Source organism: Marmota flaviventris, chromosome 1, assembly GCF_047511675.1.
Source record: "Marmota flaviventris isolate mMarFla1 chromosome 1, mMarFla1.hap1, whole genome shotgun sequence".
NCBI classification, from domain to species: Eukaryota; Metazoa; Chordata; class Mammalia; order Rodentia; family Sciuridae; genus Marmota; species Marmota flaviventris.
Window position 1 is genome coordinate 3,844,346 of NC_092498.1, and position 16,345 is coordinate 3,860,690.

At 51.9% G+C, this 16,345-nt stretch overlaps 1 protein-coding gene across 2 annotated transcripts in view; it reads right to left on the minus strand.

Moving 5' to 3' along the window:
• Dpp6 (dipeptidyl peptidase like 6) overlaps positions 1-16,345 on the minus strand; it is a 624,061-nt gene that overhangs the window by 400,908 nt on the left and 206,808 nt on the right. The window contains exon 1 of one of the 2 annotated variants that reach the window (XM_071610694.1): positions 14,782-15,076. The exons of the other annotated variant lie outside the window; for it this stretch is intronic. Coding sequence (XP_071466795.1) covers positions 14,782-14,832 — 51 coding nt within the window. The 5' untranslated portion in view covers positions 14,833-15,076. Of the gene's footprint in view, positions 1-14,781; positions 15,077-16,345 lie in introns of those variants that run through there. 2 annotated transcript variants of the gene reach the window in all.

Genomic DNA, 16,345 nt, shown 5'->3' on the forward strand with positions numbered 1-16,345 from the left:
GTCTGCAGCCGGCTCTCACATGCATTTCCTGACCTGACTGTGGCCCGTGGCTCCTGAGAGCAGGTGGGTGACTTCACAGCCAGGTGGCATTAGTACAGGTGTCGTCGGAAGTCGGCATGTCGAGCCCGTGTGCGAGTGTTCTATACCTCCAGCACCCTGCAGACAGGGCTGCTGTGTTCATCCCTGTGAAACCCCCTGCACACGGTACTATTCAGAGCAGAAATCCAGCACACGCTACAGTCTTCCCACACACACCAGGAGTGAGGGGCCTGCCACAGCCCAGTGACCTTCCTGTTCCAACCTGTGCTGCTTCCCCTCCAGGGACACTCCCCAGTGCCTGCAGGCAGTGGGCAGGGGGCATACTGTCTGAAATCTTCTCTGTCACCTAAGGAATGACTGAGCATCATTCTCTTCATGACACAGAATACCACCCAATAGAAAGTTCTAGGCCAAAGGAAAACTGCCTTCCTTTTCTGGTTGACCCTTCTGCACTCAGTCTGCTTCTTGAAGTGTCAGAGTGTACAGAGGGCAAAGGTCAGACAGATTGGGCTAATTCTGCCCCAATAAGAACTGAGGGGAAGCAAGCCCTCTCTCTGCCTTTCCACCCTACAAATGCATTTCCTTCTACAAAATCTATGCCTGCTGCATCGCAGTGGAGAGCAGCCTCAGGCCTGTCTCCTGAAGCTGCCTGCAGGAGGAAGCTCCTCCACCAGCCCAGCTCCCGCCTCTGGCCTTCTCCAATCCCTGCCACAGCTACAAGGAGGTGGAGGCGGGTGGCGACACCATAGCTGTGTGTGTCTCCCAGCTGCTCCCACGCCAGGGGCTTGGCCCGCCCAGAGCAGGATGCCCTGATGGGTGGCAGAAAGGAAGGGGGAGAGCGGGCTGTGGAGGACACCAGCCCCGGATGCAGGTGTCCGTCTGCTGGCCAGAGATGCCGCCCCCGTGGAGGCATCTTATTACATAGGTGGGGGGAAAGTAACACCTGCTTCCCCCAGATCCGCTGTGTCTAGAAGCCTGCTCAGTGGATGATCATACTAACGACGCTGCCTGGTGCTCAAGAAGGTCTCAGTGAATTTTTCGCTTTAGTCAGCTTTTTTGCTGCGGTGACTAAGGGACCCCACCAAAAAAACTGCAGAGGAGGGAAAGTTTCTGTAAGGGCTGACGGTACAGAGGCGCTAGCCCTAGAAGGCTGGCTCCATTCCTGGGGCCTCAAGGCGAGGCAGAGGAGTGTGGCAGAGGGAAGCAGCTCACATGAGAGCAGGAAGCAGAGACTCCACTCTCCAGACACAAGACACACACCCCAAAGCCACGCCCCCAGAGCCCCCCTCCTCCAGCCACACCCACCACTTCCGCTGCCACCCAGTCATCCCATCAGGATCCACTCACTGATTGGGTTAAGACTCTCACAACCCAATCACTTCTCCTCTGAACCTTCTTGCACTGTCTCACACATGAGCTTGGGGGGAAACCTCACATCCAAACCATAACAATTTATCAAGAACAAATAAATATTCCCTTTTCTGAAATTCCAGAAAATTCCTACACTGGCCAGTTTAAGCTCAAACAAAAATCCCACTGGCTGATTTTTCTCCCTGATAATGTGGACCTTAGATGGAGTTTCTACCTGCTGGGAGTGTATCCTCTGTTTTACTGTAGAACTAAAGACATTGGAGGTTATGAGAGGATCCCTCAGAATTGCTGGCCACTCAGGGGCACTGAGCACTTGAAATGCACCTCGTCTCAGCTGAGAGGTGACAGGTGTAAAACACACCTCAGTTTCAAAGACCAGGTGGAGAAAAAGAACAAAGCCGTTCATGGATTATTTTCTATGTAATAAGAATAAGATTTTGGATATGATGGGATAAATAAAATATATTTTAAACTGACTCCACCTGTTCTTTTTCATTTTTAATGTGGCACCTGACATCCTGTCATTTAGAGTTCCTCTGTGGCTCACCTTGTGTTTTCATTGGTGCCTGGTGCCAGGTGGCACGTGAACATCGGCTCCATCACTACTAACTCCAGAAGTTAACATGATGAAGAGAAGGAAGAAGAGTTTTAACCTTGTCTTTGGAAATCAAAATGTCACCAGTGTTAGAGCAGAACAACATAGGGGGGGGACAGGGGTGGACAAGTGCTCTATTTTCATCCTTACATCAAAATAGCCTATTTTTTTTTACATGAAATAGTTAATCATCGGGTATATTTTTGCTTTAAGAAACCAGTAAGGCTGTTGGTGACATTCACACCAGCGTGTACTCTAGAGACTGCGCTTCCCATCCTCCGTGTCCCCACCTCGTCACCTCTCCAGCCAGGGCAGGCTCCTCCTCCCCTGCTGGCCTGGGAGCCACATGATGATCAGCACCAATGTCACAATGACATAGGACCAAGGCAGAGGGAGGGGGAGGGCTGGCCAGGAGGGTCCCGTGCCCTGCCTGTGCTCACCCTCCGTTTGGCAGTCCTCAGTGAGCCAATGTGAACGGCCCCTTAGTGTCCCCACCTAAGTGACCAGACACAGCGGGGCTCGCTCTCCTCTAACACAAGCACATGATGCAGCGAGTGGCACTGGATGGTCACTCACTCCGCTTGCTGCACCTAAGAAAGCACACATCCTGAGTGACAGAGCCCGAGGTGCGCTCTGGGTCCTGCCTTGCAGGGACACTTCTCCTCCGCCCTGACCTCTGCTTAGGCCCAACAGAACTGAACTGGGGAGACCTCAGCTCCTCAGTAAATGTCATCAAGGGACGCTCTTTCCAGGAGACGTTTCCAGGGTGCAGATTCTTGGCAGAGCACCTTTGGGGATGTGATGCCGGCTGCCGGTCCCAAAAGTGGAGGGTCCCAGAAGTGGAGGGTCCCAGAAGTGGAGGGTCCCAGAAGTGGAGGGTCAGGGTAGGTGAGGGCACCCCGGAGCTCGCTGACGGAGGAGCAACTGACCTGTGGCTTATAAGTTTTGTCCCAAGATCACTCTCATTGTTTTCAAATTGATTCCACCTCTTGAGAGGATAAAGAGGGAAAGTAATTGGCATTCCTACACATCAAGAGCCATCAGGAGGAGGTGAATTATGAATCCTAGGTCCTTAAAAGCTTTCGCCCACATTTCCGGATGCGCCTGTGGAATACCCAGTCTCTGAATATTTTCACTGCCATCAAAAAGTGATTTGAGATCAGAAGTAAGGACGCTCCCAAAGGGTAGAGCTTCTATAAAGCTTTTGGAAAATTTTAAATCTGAGATTTATCTGAGTTCTCTGTATATGCCTAAAATTCAAGACATTGGATCAGCTCAAAAGCTACTGCAGAATTGAAAGGTATTTTGAGTCTCCTTCATGAAATGATGATTTCACTGAAAAATATAATCTTGGTATTCATGGGCTGGGAACATTTCCGGCAGGTCCTGTGCATGCACAAACATGCAAGCCACCACAGGTGCACACACCTACAGACAGCCGCTCTGTGGACAGTTACCTTTACTTTTAAAGAGTTTTTCTTGGCTCAATTATTATCTGTCATCTTAAGTATTATTTTCTCATTCAAACAAAGACACACAATTATATAAATCTGAAACTTTCAGTGAGTTATTACAGAATAAAAATACACTAATAAAAACTTCTGATCACATTCACTACTGAGTTCATAATTCTCTAGAATCTAAATTCAGCCATCTCTGCCCTGGCAATTCAGAGTTTACCTTCCATACAATGCTATAGACATTACCTGCTGGCCATCTGCAGGTTCATAACAGTATCAGTACAGACCTATGCTGGCATCTCAGCTGCAAAGGATTTTTTTTTTTTTAGACATCTTGATTTATTTCCTTCCAGTCTCTTTGTTAAATATTGTTCGAAATAGTTAAAAACACATCCTACATGCATCAACCACATCAATGTTTATAGCAGCTCAACTCACAACAGCTAAACTATAGAAACAACCTAGGATCCCCTCAACAGATGCATGGATAAAGGAAATGTGGTACATATACACAATAAAATATTACTCAGCCATAAAGAAGAATAAAACTATGGCATTTGCTGGCAAATGGATGGAGCTGGAGAATATCATGCTAAGTGAAATAAGCCAGTCCCAAAAAACCAAAGGCTGAATGTTCTCTCTGATATGTGGATGTTAATTCACAAAAGGGGGGGGGGGCAGGGCTAGGGAAGTTTAGAGGTACTTTAGATAGGTGGAGAGGAGTGAAGGGAGGGAAGGGGAGATGGAAGTAGGAAGGACAGTAGAATGAATCAGACATTATCACCCTAGGTACATATATAACTATATGAGCGGAGGGATTCTACATCATGTACAACCAGAAGAATGAGAAATTATACACCATCTATGGATGAGGCACCAGAGTCGTGGGTAACTAATTAGAACCAAAAAGGAGATACAATTAAGGATTTAAAAAAGAAACCAGATCCTTAAAATCCATGTGCATCTCAGTGTTTTCCATGTCCTTAAAAAGCCTACATAAACACAACTTTTCCCTTCTTTCCCTTTTGTTGGTTCTTCTTAAGCATTGGGACAAGTACACTACAACCAAGCTGCAAGCGCCCTGGGGTGACCTTGGCCACTCTCTCAAGGAACTCGATACAGTCAAGAACTGCCCTCCAGCTGCAGCCTGCTTCTGCCTGGCTTCAGGGCAGCAGTCCAGGAGAAGCCAGGCATTTCTCTCCAGCCCCGCAGGTGGGACGTGGGGACCCTCGGGACTCTGCCCAGAGAGGCCGCGGCCTCAGTCTCTGCCTTCCACATGCTGCTGTGCAGTGAGCACCACCCGCAGTGCCCGCAGCCAGCGACCAGCGGAGCGTCTGCTAGTGTGGGAGCAGCACCACTTGCCCTGGGCCACGGCCTGCAAGTGCCACAGCTGCTCTGCACGCAGGCCTGTGGGATCCGAAGCCGGGTTCTCCCGGGCCACACCCCACTGCTTGGTCTCACACCCCAGTTTCCTAATGCCTTCTTCTTTGTAAGAGAACATTTCATCCTGTCACACCCTCGCTCTGTCACCTGAAGTCCCCTAGAACCTGGATTACCCCACCAGGCCTGGTGGAGGGCCTCTGGGGCAAATGTTCCAGAGCCTCATCCCCCTCTGGACCCTCCGTCCCCCTCCTGCCTGGTGCTTCCCCACCTGTGGGCGAGAGGACAACACAAACCTTCCAGATCCAAGCCACCTGCTCTCTGCACCAGGGGGAGGCGCAACTGCGGCATCCGCCCACCTAATCACCATCTGAGGAAGGCTCTTGGCTTCTGCCTCCCAGTGACATCCAGGACTCGGTGGGGCCAGGCCCTGGCTCACAGTTCTGTCTCCAGCTCACTTTCCTGTCATCCACACAGCTGGCGAACGAGGGACCTCACGTTCGTCATGGACGGGAGCCACGGCAGGCGGAGCAGAGCGCCCTGGTGCTGGGGGTGAACGGCTGCTGCTTCTACAGTGGGGAAGGAAGGGGCTTCAGGGCGTTGGGGAAAGAAGGGCCGCCATGATGCTTTGGACCTCAGGGAGACAGACAGGACGGGGTGACTCAGATGAGGGTTTGGTTTTCCTCCAGGGTTCCAAAAACTTGATCCAGTTGTTCAATGACTCATTTGTTGAATAAATAAATGGGTAAAATCACAGTCTCTCAACTTCATGGATCCCCGGCTACAGGAGGTTTAGAGAGGAAGACGTCCATTCACTGATTCACTTAGCACACAGATTAGCTGGTCTGACACCGAGCTTTGAGCCTGGTGTTGGGGACACAATAAATGACATCACGGTTGTGTGTCCTTCAGAGGGTCAGAGCTGGGTGTCAACAGAAGGAAAACAGGTACCACGTCAAGATCTTGAGACCTTCCCTGCCTGGGCCCTTAGCCCAGCTCCACTCAGGGCAGAGCCCAGGTGGCATCCTGGGAGGCTGGCATGGTGCCTCTGGAGCCCCCTGGGGCCAGCGAGCTAACCATGCTCCAAGAGTTTGTCCTGACCCTTAGCTAAAGCCGCTGTTAGGGACACAAATCCACAGATCCCCAGTTTTGCCTTTTAGAGCAACACAGAAAATAAATGAAGATTAAAACCCTATCTCTTTTATAAAGTTGAACCACCCCTCAACGGTGAGCTGCAGACACCCCGGAACTTACCCAGCTCTTCTCAGCCACCCAGCTCCCTCCAGTGGCCCTTCGGCACTGGGCTGGCTCCTCATGCACCCCGCTGCCTGCTTCTCCCTGAGCACTCCCCCCGCCCTGCCCTGGCTGTGCTGGGCCCAAAAGGGCTGCCCAGCACCAGGCGCCACAGCGGCTTGGTCAACACCCGCGTGCAGTTTGAGCACCCAGTGTATTTCTTCTGAGGCGCCTAATGACTGTGCTGCCCTGAGGTAGACCACAGGAAGACCACAGGGACCCGCAATCCAGGATCCTCAGACAACCGAGGGCCCGAGACGGATATGGGAAGAGTTCTGGTGAACAGGTCCTCACAAGGGATCTGAGAGCCAAGGGCTAATGACCCACACACTTTTAGTTCAGATTAAGTTTGTGAACCAGTAGCATCCAGATGTTCCAGCACTGCCTCCCTGCTGTGCCCAGTCCCTGGTTTGCGCAGGTGGTATCCAGAGCTCCTCTCCTGCCCCCCACTGCCACCTCCCCACACTACTGAAGCCACCTAAGAGGATGATGAGACTGAAAATGACCAGCCACAGAATTCCAGGGCAGCCATCCTCTCTGTTGATTGCTCTTAACTTTAAGAATCAGGGAAATGAGCAGCCGTCACAGCCCCTGTTTCCCCTTGTTTCAACAGCAACTCAGTAAGTCATTAGTTACTGGAATATGAAAAGTCACTCTGAACCTCAGTCTGCACTGAAGGTTGGTACAAAAGAGAAAAGAACACTTGTAGACAAGTATTGGTATTTTTACCATTTCTCACTCAGGATTACTTGATATGAAGCAAAAACTAAAAGCGGGGGTTATGTTCTGAACTACAATTGGCCAGCTGTGTGATTTGGGTAATTCACTGTACCTCTCTGAGCTTTCCTTTCTCCAATGTAAATTAGACTGCTGGATTAGATGCCTGGTCTGAGAGCTGAGCTCTGACCTGCTCTGGGGCCCTGCTGATGTATCTCGGGATGACAGGGAATACTTCTCACCTTTTCTTGGCCAGTCTTGGCTTATTTCCTATGGGAACTTGTGTTATGAAATTAAAGGTTCAAAAGTCACTGGGCAAGATGGTCTAGAAGATGCTTTAAGAGCCAAACATTCCATGATGTATATGTAGAACAGTCCCCTTAGAAGGGACACGCAGGCCCTTGCCACATGAAACACAGAAGCTCCCCTCAAGCACCCTGCTGGGGTCCTACATGCCCATTCAACAAGTGGCCCCTGGGCTTCACCTGGTCCTTCTCTGACCACAGCAGGCCAGGCCTGGGCTTCCAGACACGGAATCCGACCAGTTGACCAAGGAGCCTCGGTAGCAGGTGGTAGAGCTGAGATGGGGCCAGGAGCACCCGGGCCACCCAGCAGCCCTTCTCCTGCCCCCCACTGGTAGGGCAGAGGCAGGGTCTCTCCTCCGCACCCTGGCACCAGGCGGGTCAATGAGATGCATCACAGGAGCTTTTGAGATGCCAAGGCTTCTTTTAATGATAGAATGGTTCTTATCTGCCAAGTTCTTTCGGCAGTCAGCCTCATTCTTTAATCACATGACTCAGTGTGGGCGGACTGGAGAACTTATTTTATCAAAGTCAGAGCCAGAAATTCTAACTGCCTTGAGTTTTCCTACAGACGCCCCTCTCGGTACCAGGAAAGGTACACAGGTGCATGACAGGTGTGCGGGTGCCACAATGCCTCAAGATGCCTGGTCGCTTCCAGGTGTACTTGAGTCGGCTTGCTCTGTGAAAGCCAGAAACTTCCGGTGTCCGTCCTCATCCATCGGGGGCACGACTGGACTCCAGAGGCACACTCACAAAACGACCTCTCCATGCCCAACTCGCTCTCCCCAAGTCCCCTCACGTGGACCAAGGGTGCCGGGCCTGGCTTCCCCTCCTTCTAGAACTGTGTGACCTTTGCCGCTTACCAGCTGAACTTGCCCTGCCACCGGCAGTGAACCCTCCCTGAGGTCTCTCTGTCTGCGCCCATCCCTGGAAGCATGGGGGTGCTCTGCTCCTCCTGCCCAGCACCCCCCCAGCGCCCTCCCCCCCACATATTTTGCAATTGTCAGAACCACATCTTCCTCTGAGCCAGCATCTCCCTTGAGTGGAGGCATCAGGGACGCCATTGGAATGTTTGCTCCCCTCTCCACCCAGGGACCCGGTTTGAGGTAGGTAGTCAGTGTCAGGATTTCAGAATTCCCAGAGTGAACGCTCTGAGAGCTTCAAACACTCGAGCAAGAAGAAAAACCCCCTGTCCAAGAGAAGAAAAGGGAAACTCTCCCACTAAATCTAAGACCACATCACTCCCATTCAAGGCCATCTCTGTTGCCTATGAATTTCTGAAAGAGAATAAAATGGGGACATAGCTGGGCTGTGGGGCTGTGATGTCCCTCCTTGCTGTGCATAAAACCTGTGCAGAGGGTTCAATCAGCCCTTTCAAGAGAAAGGAGCCCCATTATCTTCAAGAGCAGTCCCGTGAGCATGTCGGAAAGCAGACTCTCGCCTTCCAGAGGGTTTTAAAGAGCCCCCGACATAGTCTCGGTTTTGATCAGGGGACTGACACCTATGCTGTGGCCCTCCCAGCCCCACGACACAGGCAGGCACGGCGGGGTTCAGAGCCTGTGCTCAGGTTGAGCTCCGCAAGGTGAGGGGGTCAGAGTCCCACAGTGCTTCAGGTTGGGGAGGCACTTTTTTTAAAAATTCCTTAAGGGGGTCTTAAATGTCTTAAAAAATTGATCAGATGCTTCAAGGCAATGATACATTCGATTAGCTGGACCTGACTTGTGACGAGTGCTCTGAGAAGCCCCTGTGGAGGACTGCATCCACGACACCACTGCTCTCCAGCCGCCACTTACGAAAATCCACAGCAGTGTCCAGCTGGACCTGCAGCTCCAACGCAGCATTGGCGAGATGGTGGTTTCTCCTGCGAAGGGACGGTCAACTCTGTCACCATAACGGCCCCCTGTGTCCAGACGCAGAAGGCACAGCAGGTCTGTTCTGAGGTCCTCGCCTGATGAAGTCCAGCTCTACCGCAGACTCAGAATAAGCAGGTACTGACAGGATGCACCATCTGTCAGCTCTCCCAGAGGTGCCAAGGCTGTCCGTACCATGACCGCAACGTCATTTTTCATTAATGACTATGACTAAACACCTATTTTTTTCTTTCATTAGCTCCACCCATAATCCCACTGGGTCCTCGGCCTCTCGGGAGTCACGTGCTACGCCACCTTCTGCATTTCTTTAAGGGCTGGATTTGCCTCGGTCGCTTAGCAAGGCTCAGGTGGAAAAGCCAGGTGGCAGTCCCAAAGGAAAGAGTCAGGCCCATTCCAGGTGCCCAAGGAGATACAAGGACAAGGCAGCAGTCCTGAAAAGTCAACACAGGGAGGAAAGTGTCCGAAGTGACCCTTTCCCCGGGGCTGCGCTGAGACTGCTGCCTGCCCTTCCCATCTGTCTGCCTCTTCCAGGAACTCAGATCTCACAGTCAGGAGGCTCGGGGTCCTGGCCACAGGCCGCCTCCCACGGCGCTGGGCGTCCTTCCCCTAATCTCCTGCACAAGACCCCGTGACCCAGCTGAAGCTCAGAAGAAGCCATCTGAGTTCACGTCTCTCTCCAGAGACGGCACAACACACAGCACCCGTGGCCGGGTCTGTCCACAGCAGGGTGCCCAGCAGGCGCGGCTCTCCGCGGGCTTGGGGAGAGTCACACCTCCGACTTGTGTTCTCTTCCTCGGCTTTTGCAACTCCAGCTTGGCACACTCGGGCTTCCTCAACGGGGGAGAGGGAACGGCATCTACTTTGATGCCCAATCCATTAGTGTCACACACAGGCAGGGCTCAGTGCTGTGGAGATTCATGCCGCAGTGCCCAATGAGGCCCACACCCGGTGACTGCTCATGGTGATGAGTGGCGGGTAGCGAGCTGGACACTTCCACGTCACATGGGGGCTGGAGAAGTCTGGGTCAAGGTCAGTGCAAAGCATCCTCCCACTCTTAGGTTTTCTGTGTCATATTTGAAGGTCGTGGCTAAGCCTCCCCTGGCAAGGTCAGCGGGGGAGATGGCAACAGGAAGCCCCCGCTTAGCTTTTAAAACGACCACAGGTCAGCAAAAAGTACCCAGGTTGAGAGTTCGGCCTGTGCCTACAGCCGCTCTGTCCCCCCAGGCCGTCGGGGCTTCCGTTTACATTCCCACAGCTCCTGACTGACTTGTTCAGTAAGTGCCCTGACATGGTCCCAGAAGGCTGGAAACCGCCTCTTCTCTCTGTGACAAGTCAAACGCCCCCTGAGGACAGCACCACGCCCGTCCCTCTTCTCCCGGGACCCCTCCACACCAGGGCCACCCCTCGGCCCCCAGGCGGAGCCTTGTTCTGTGCCCCCAGAACACCCACACCTTGGGGTCCTCCCCGAGACCCTCCCACTTCAGCTCCCTTCGAACCACGGCGCACCCTCCTCCTGGCGCTGGGAGTTCCCGAGTCCCAGCTGTGTCCCCTGAGAATCGGGGGTCCCACTCTTTACCCAGCCCCTGAGAGTCTCGGGAAACGGGTTAGCATGGAATGGAATTTGGTTTCTATGAGCAGCCTTGAGGTTGACCATGACTTCTCAGTCCATCCGGCCTGCTCCTCTCGTCACTGAACCTTGTTCTTCAGGGCTTCCTTCAATATTTTTTCCCCTAACACCACGTCACCTCAACTCTAGATGCCTCACATTGTCTTTGAATGGCAATTCATTAAAATTCCATGTTAAATCATTTGAAATGGGGATAGCATATGTCCAGCCAACATTTCTTTGACACGGTTGCATAGAAAGTTTGACTCATGAAGGTCAAGGCCAGCTTGACCTCAGCCTGCTCTGGACTTTACTACTAAGAAGCAATAAGGTCCACAGCAAGGCACACTGGCAGGGTTCATCACCATGGACCCTCTGGAGGTCGCCTAACCTGTCCATTTCAGTGACCTCTCCATCAAATGTGTTATTTAAAAAAATTTCATCCATTTCAAAAAGTTCTTCTGCAATGGCATTATTAAAAAAGTTTAGAAGGCAATTCAACTGTCACTCAGCTCTAGGTCCTGGGCCCAGGACTGAACAGCTAAAGAGACATATCAGGGGCAACTAGGGTTCCTGCAGCTTCCAGAAAACTGGGAAGCAACAAAAACAGCTGTCACATAACAAGGAATGATGCTCACAGCTGATTTCCAGGTACGAGAACTGAAGGTGCAGTCAAAGTTCCAGGTTAACAAACAGAACGCAGGCATTCCCACATGACCAGAGGCCTCTGGCACCTCAGAAGGAAAGGCGGCACACTCTCACGGACAGCGAGATTCCCCAGCACAAGTAGGTGAGTGAGAACAGGGACGCAACTGTCCCTTCCCATCCTGATCACGCACATGTGAGGGCTGCGTGTGTGTTCGTGTGTGTTGAGCGCAAGTGTGTGCTCATGTGGTGTGTGTGTGCCCACACATCCAATATGCTCAGAATATGCTCTAGAAGCTTACCTCTCTCTGCTCAACAGTTGAGCAGAAATGTTTAAGGGCTCATTGGAAAAACCCAGAATTCATTTTTGTCTTGTCTTTCTCAATAGCATTACAAATTACTGCTTTTCCATTTTAAATCATTTGAAATGGGGATAGCATATGCTAAAACAAATTTGTACCTTTTAATTTAAGTGAAAAAGTCCCTGAACTTGATTTTCTAAGGCAGTCTCTGCCTGAGAATATGCTGCACTTGTACCAACCCCCCTCAGCTCTGTTTGCTTCCTGCATGGGCTTCGCTCTGCCAGGGCGGGGGTGGGGTGTCAGGCGGAGCCAATGTGGCTTCTGAGCCAAAGGCGAACTCAATTCATTCACCTAAAAAGATACATTGTTTTTCAACATTTCTGGGCTGATAACACTTTCTTTAAAAGTAGATTTTAGCATCTCCAGAGAGAAAAATTGCCTTCTAGAATTCTATTCTCCCTTTTATACCAGTAATGTTCACATCATATCCTTTACCAAAACAAAACAAAATCCCAAAAAGCTCTTTCTAGATATTCATCTGTTTTTAGTAAATTTTTTTAGTAAATTTGAGAAAACACAGCAATATCTAATTAACAGGCAAAACAATTGGTTTTATAGGCTTTCTTAATTTTTTCATTACCCTGTGCTAATCCTCCACAGAGAAGTTATTTCTGCCCTCCACCCACCAGCCTGGCTCCCAACAGCCGTGGCAGGTGAGCCACAGCAGGTGAAGGGGCTGTGAGCCCCCCCCCACCCCGCCCCTGGATTGCTAAGAAGAAACAGGGGTCTACTGGGGTCATCACAATTTCTAAAGAATGTTAGACACAGATTTAGACTTGATGAGATCCAAATCCTCAGAGTAATGCCTCCTAATACCCAGGTGTCCAGTGCCACCATCCCCGAGTGTTGGGTGACTTGGAGATGGCCCTTGTAGTCAGAACAATATCCCCGAACCATGAACCAAACCAGAAACAGGAACCTCTCCCCCACCCTTTTAAAACACAGCTCCCTCTTCTCATGGACCCTGCAACCCCACCAGCCTGGGCTTGGGCTTTCCCCAGAGTCCCAACAGAAACAGGGAACAATGAGACGGGGACCTGGAGAACTCTAGGAGAGCTCTGCCGCCTGAGCACAGAAGAGCGTAGCTTTAGGAAGCGAAATATGATGCAGCCATAAGAGGAGTCTTCAGGTATGTTATTTACCTCTTTGTGTTCTAGGCAGTTTGGACTTTAGCCCAGGGCCTTTAAAGCAGCCTGCATGTGTGCACGTGTATGCACACGCATGTGCATGTGTGTATATGTGGACAGTCTAATGTAAGACCTTAGTCCTCTGCCCATTTTTTCCTGCCCTAGCCTGCTGCTGACCCTTCATTTATGGACTTGGTTGAGAGACCGCTGAGAATTTCCCAGGGGAAAGGCCATTTGAGAATGGTGGAAAAGGACTTTCCTGCTGCAGGTGACAAGGACAGCCACCTCTGACGGTCCCACGTGGTTTCTGGAGCCAAGGCTGCCTCTGGACACCAGTTTACATTTTCCAAAGGGTAAGCAGATTCAAGGATGGGGGCGGGGGTTGATGGTCAAAAGTAGAAAATCAAACCAAGAGCTTATTTGTCCTCCAAACCCCACACCCTGCGTGCTGAGAGAACAGGAGAAACAGCAGGGGAACTGCCAGAAAACCAGGGAACTTCTTTACATAACACAGTTGGGCTGCAGGCTCTGGTTCCTGGGTTTTCACCTAGGACTACCACTGTGCTCCTTTTACAATCACCACTTCTGCCCCATGTCAGAACGGCCACCTAGTCCTAGTCCAAGCCTGCGGCCCAGCAAGTGTTTATTTTATACCTAGTGAGGGAAGAGAACTGTAATAAAAGGAGACCCCATTGGTTACAAGATGCTGATTTAGGGTGGGGAGGTTTCTCTATTGAGCAAATATTCTGTAGAATTTCTAAAAAGAGGAAGGTTTGGTTTATGTGAACCTGTCAAGCTACACTAAGCATTAACCCTTGCACACTCTCACACTGAATTTTTAGATTTCCATGTTTACGAGATCTTCTTTCCAGAAGAAATAAAATTGAACTCAAGTTCTGTAGACTATGATAATAAGATGGTCCCTTTTTATTTGAAAAAATGGGCTCTGGGGAAATGATCCCAAAATGGAGCTCTCACCAAATAGAGATCCAAAGTTGTCTCCATGTGTTCTCTAAACAGCTGATGGTGGGATTCTGTCACCCATGTGCTGAACTATAGCAAGGTCTCCTTTCTCCTTCTTACTCTTAGCAAAAGCAACCTAAGGACAATCCTAAACCACACAGGAGAAATCTGCTTCTGCTGTTGATTTACCAAGCTCCAGTGAACGGCTTTGCAAATCTAGCGGTGTCTCCCAGGATCTATTTTAATGATCCGCCCGAGGTGAACTGAGCAGCGATTAACAGACAAGAACCCTTCGGCTTCTCCAAGAAGGGAATTACAATATCACAGGAGTGCTAAACCGGGGCCTGGAGATTCACCTTTGTCCCCAAATGCATCTGCCTCTGCAGAAGCTAGGCCTCCCCAGGTCAGGGTGACAGCCCTTGGCCCTTGCCCTCTGTACACAGGACCCCTGTGCAGACCTCTGGCTGTCAGCCAACCTGCAAGTCCCAAGACCTCTCAGCCGGGCTCACCTGGTCCTCAGTGTGCCTCCTTCAGCAGGCCAAGTCTGCACTGTCTCTGACCAGAAGAGCAGCGCCAGTCTCTTCCTGCCTTCCAGAAATACTCCAGAGAAAGGGGGAAAGCAAAGTCCTCTACAGGGCTTCATTCCTGTGACTTGGCTTAGAACCAAATCAGTCCTCTGGGGGTGTGAGAATAGGCTTTATTTTTAAATTTATGTATTTATTTTTGTGGTATGTCCTTCTTCACCCAAATTACAAAGTAGTTGGAAACCTTTGCAACTAACACAGGTGAAATTAGGCAGCTCTGAAGAGAGAGACCTTGGTCCCTAGGTGTCTCTGGTCAACTTTGCCTGCCAGAGCCTCTCCGGACTACCCATGACTGACACCACCAGGCATCCTTTAAAAATAGAAGCAGGTGGAGGCGCAGGGCAGACCCTGCACTCTCAGCAGCTGGGTGCCCAGAGGGCTACAGCCATGAGCACACACCAAGTCCTCCAGGAACCTCCCTCCCTCTGGCACACACACATGCACACGCACGAGGCACCAGCATTACCTGCTCCTGCTGCTGTGCCGATTTCCCCGCGGGCTCCTTAGCAGTGGTCATGGTCCGGGGCGCTCGCCACCACGGGGCAGTGGGGGCTGACAGCGAGTTTGGAGCCACCAGAGTCCAAACGTAGGGCGAGGAGGGGTGGGATTCTAGTCCATACTTCCCAAATCACGGGGTCTTTCGGGGCGGGGGAGGCAGGCGGGAGCGCAGCCTAGTTTGCTCTTTAAATGCAAAGAGCAGGGCGAGGATGGGGAGCGGGAGGTGCAGCTGCTTAGCGGGGCTTCTCCAATTAGCAACAGCCTCTGCAATCGCCACAGAAACAATAACTGCTTAGCAACCGGCCGCCGGCGGCTGGGTGCAGGCAGGGCCCGGGCGTGCGCTGCCGCCGCCTCCCGGCCGCGCACGGCGCATGCTCCGGCCGCGCTCCGCGGGGCTGGCCGGGCGGGGGCTGCGAGGGCACCACGGAGGGGACCGCTGGGGGACGCGCGCCCACGCGCCGCGAGCCCCGCTGCAGCCCCGCGTGTCCGGCCGCCGCGCGCGACAGGCTGAGCCTGGGCCAAGGAGCGCCCAGGAGAGCTCCCACCTGGGCGGGGACACAGTGGGGCACAGAGGGACTGGCTTTGTTTTTTCCTGCTGCAAAGTGGCTGGTGCTTTTGAGGAGGAAGGGGTGTTTACCAGGGAGGGGTCCTCTCTGTTGGCCCAGTGGGTTTTGCAGGAAGGCTGGCTGTTGTGATCCTTGGCCTGTGTTTTCCTTACAATCCAGAAAACTTAGGTTCCATCTTTAGAGTCTCTATTTCTCCTAGAAGATTAGCCTAGACTTCAGGCTGTCTCTCCTGGCCCTTAAAAGAGAAAAGAAAGGAAAAGGCCGGGTCTGTGCAGCGACCTTGGAGGACACTGGGCTCCCGGCTGCGCCCTGAGCTCAGAGCAGGAGACAGAACTGCATGCCGGCTGATGCTGGGGCCTCCATCTTGGACTGACCAGGGGCTCCTGCCACACCTGGACTCTGCTGCCTACACCTGAGTGACACCTTCAGTGAGCAGAGGAGAAAAGCACAGAGAGGGGGAACTCTAAGGGATGCATGAAGAGCCAATAGTTTGCAGGTGGATTATCTTGTGGCCCTCCACTCCCCCTGTGGGCGTGCTCGGGTGTGCCCTGGACCTCTGCTAATACTGGACTTCCTGGTCAGGCACCTCTCCATCCACCCAGCCAGCTCCTGGTGTGTCGGTGATGGGAAGAGGCTGCCCATCTCCATACTGGTCACTAATACATACTCTCAACAACAATCAAGTGCTTTGGCCAGGGCCTGAATCATCCTGCTCTTTGAATCTCTGCAGAGACCAGCAAATAGATTGGTTTCCCTGTATTTTCCTTCCCATAGTTCAGCTCCTTCCCAGTGCACCCCAAGTCTTTTACAAAAACAGACCACATGGCAAAATCCAAGGCATTGTGTCCTTTGGAGTTGACAGATGCATCCAAATCGTCGAGGGCAGATAGCCGTCTCCATGCAGGCTGCACTTGTTCGACTCTGAGGGTTCACTTGGCACAGATTCCAGGGGAAGCTGGTGGCTTG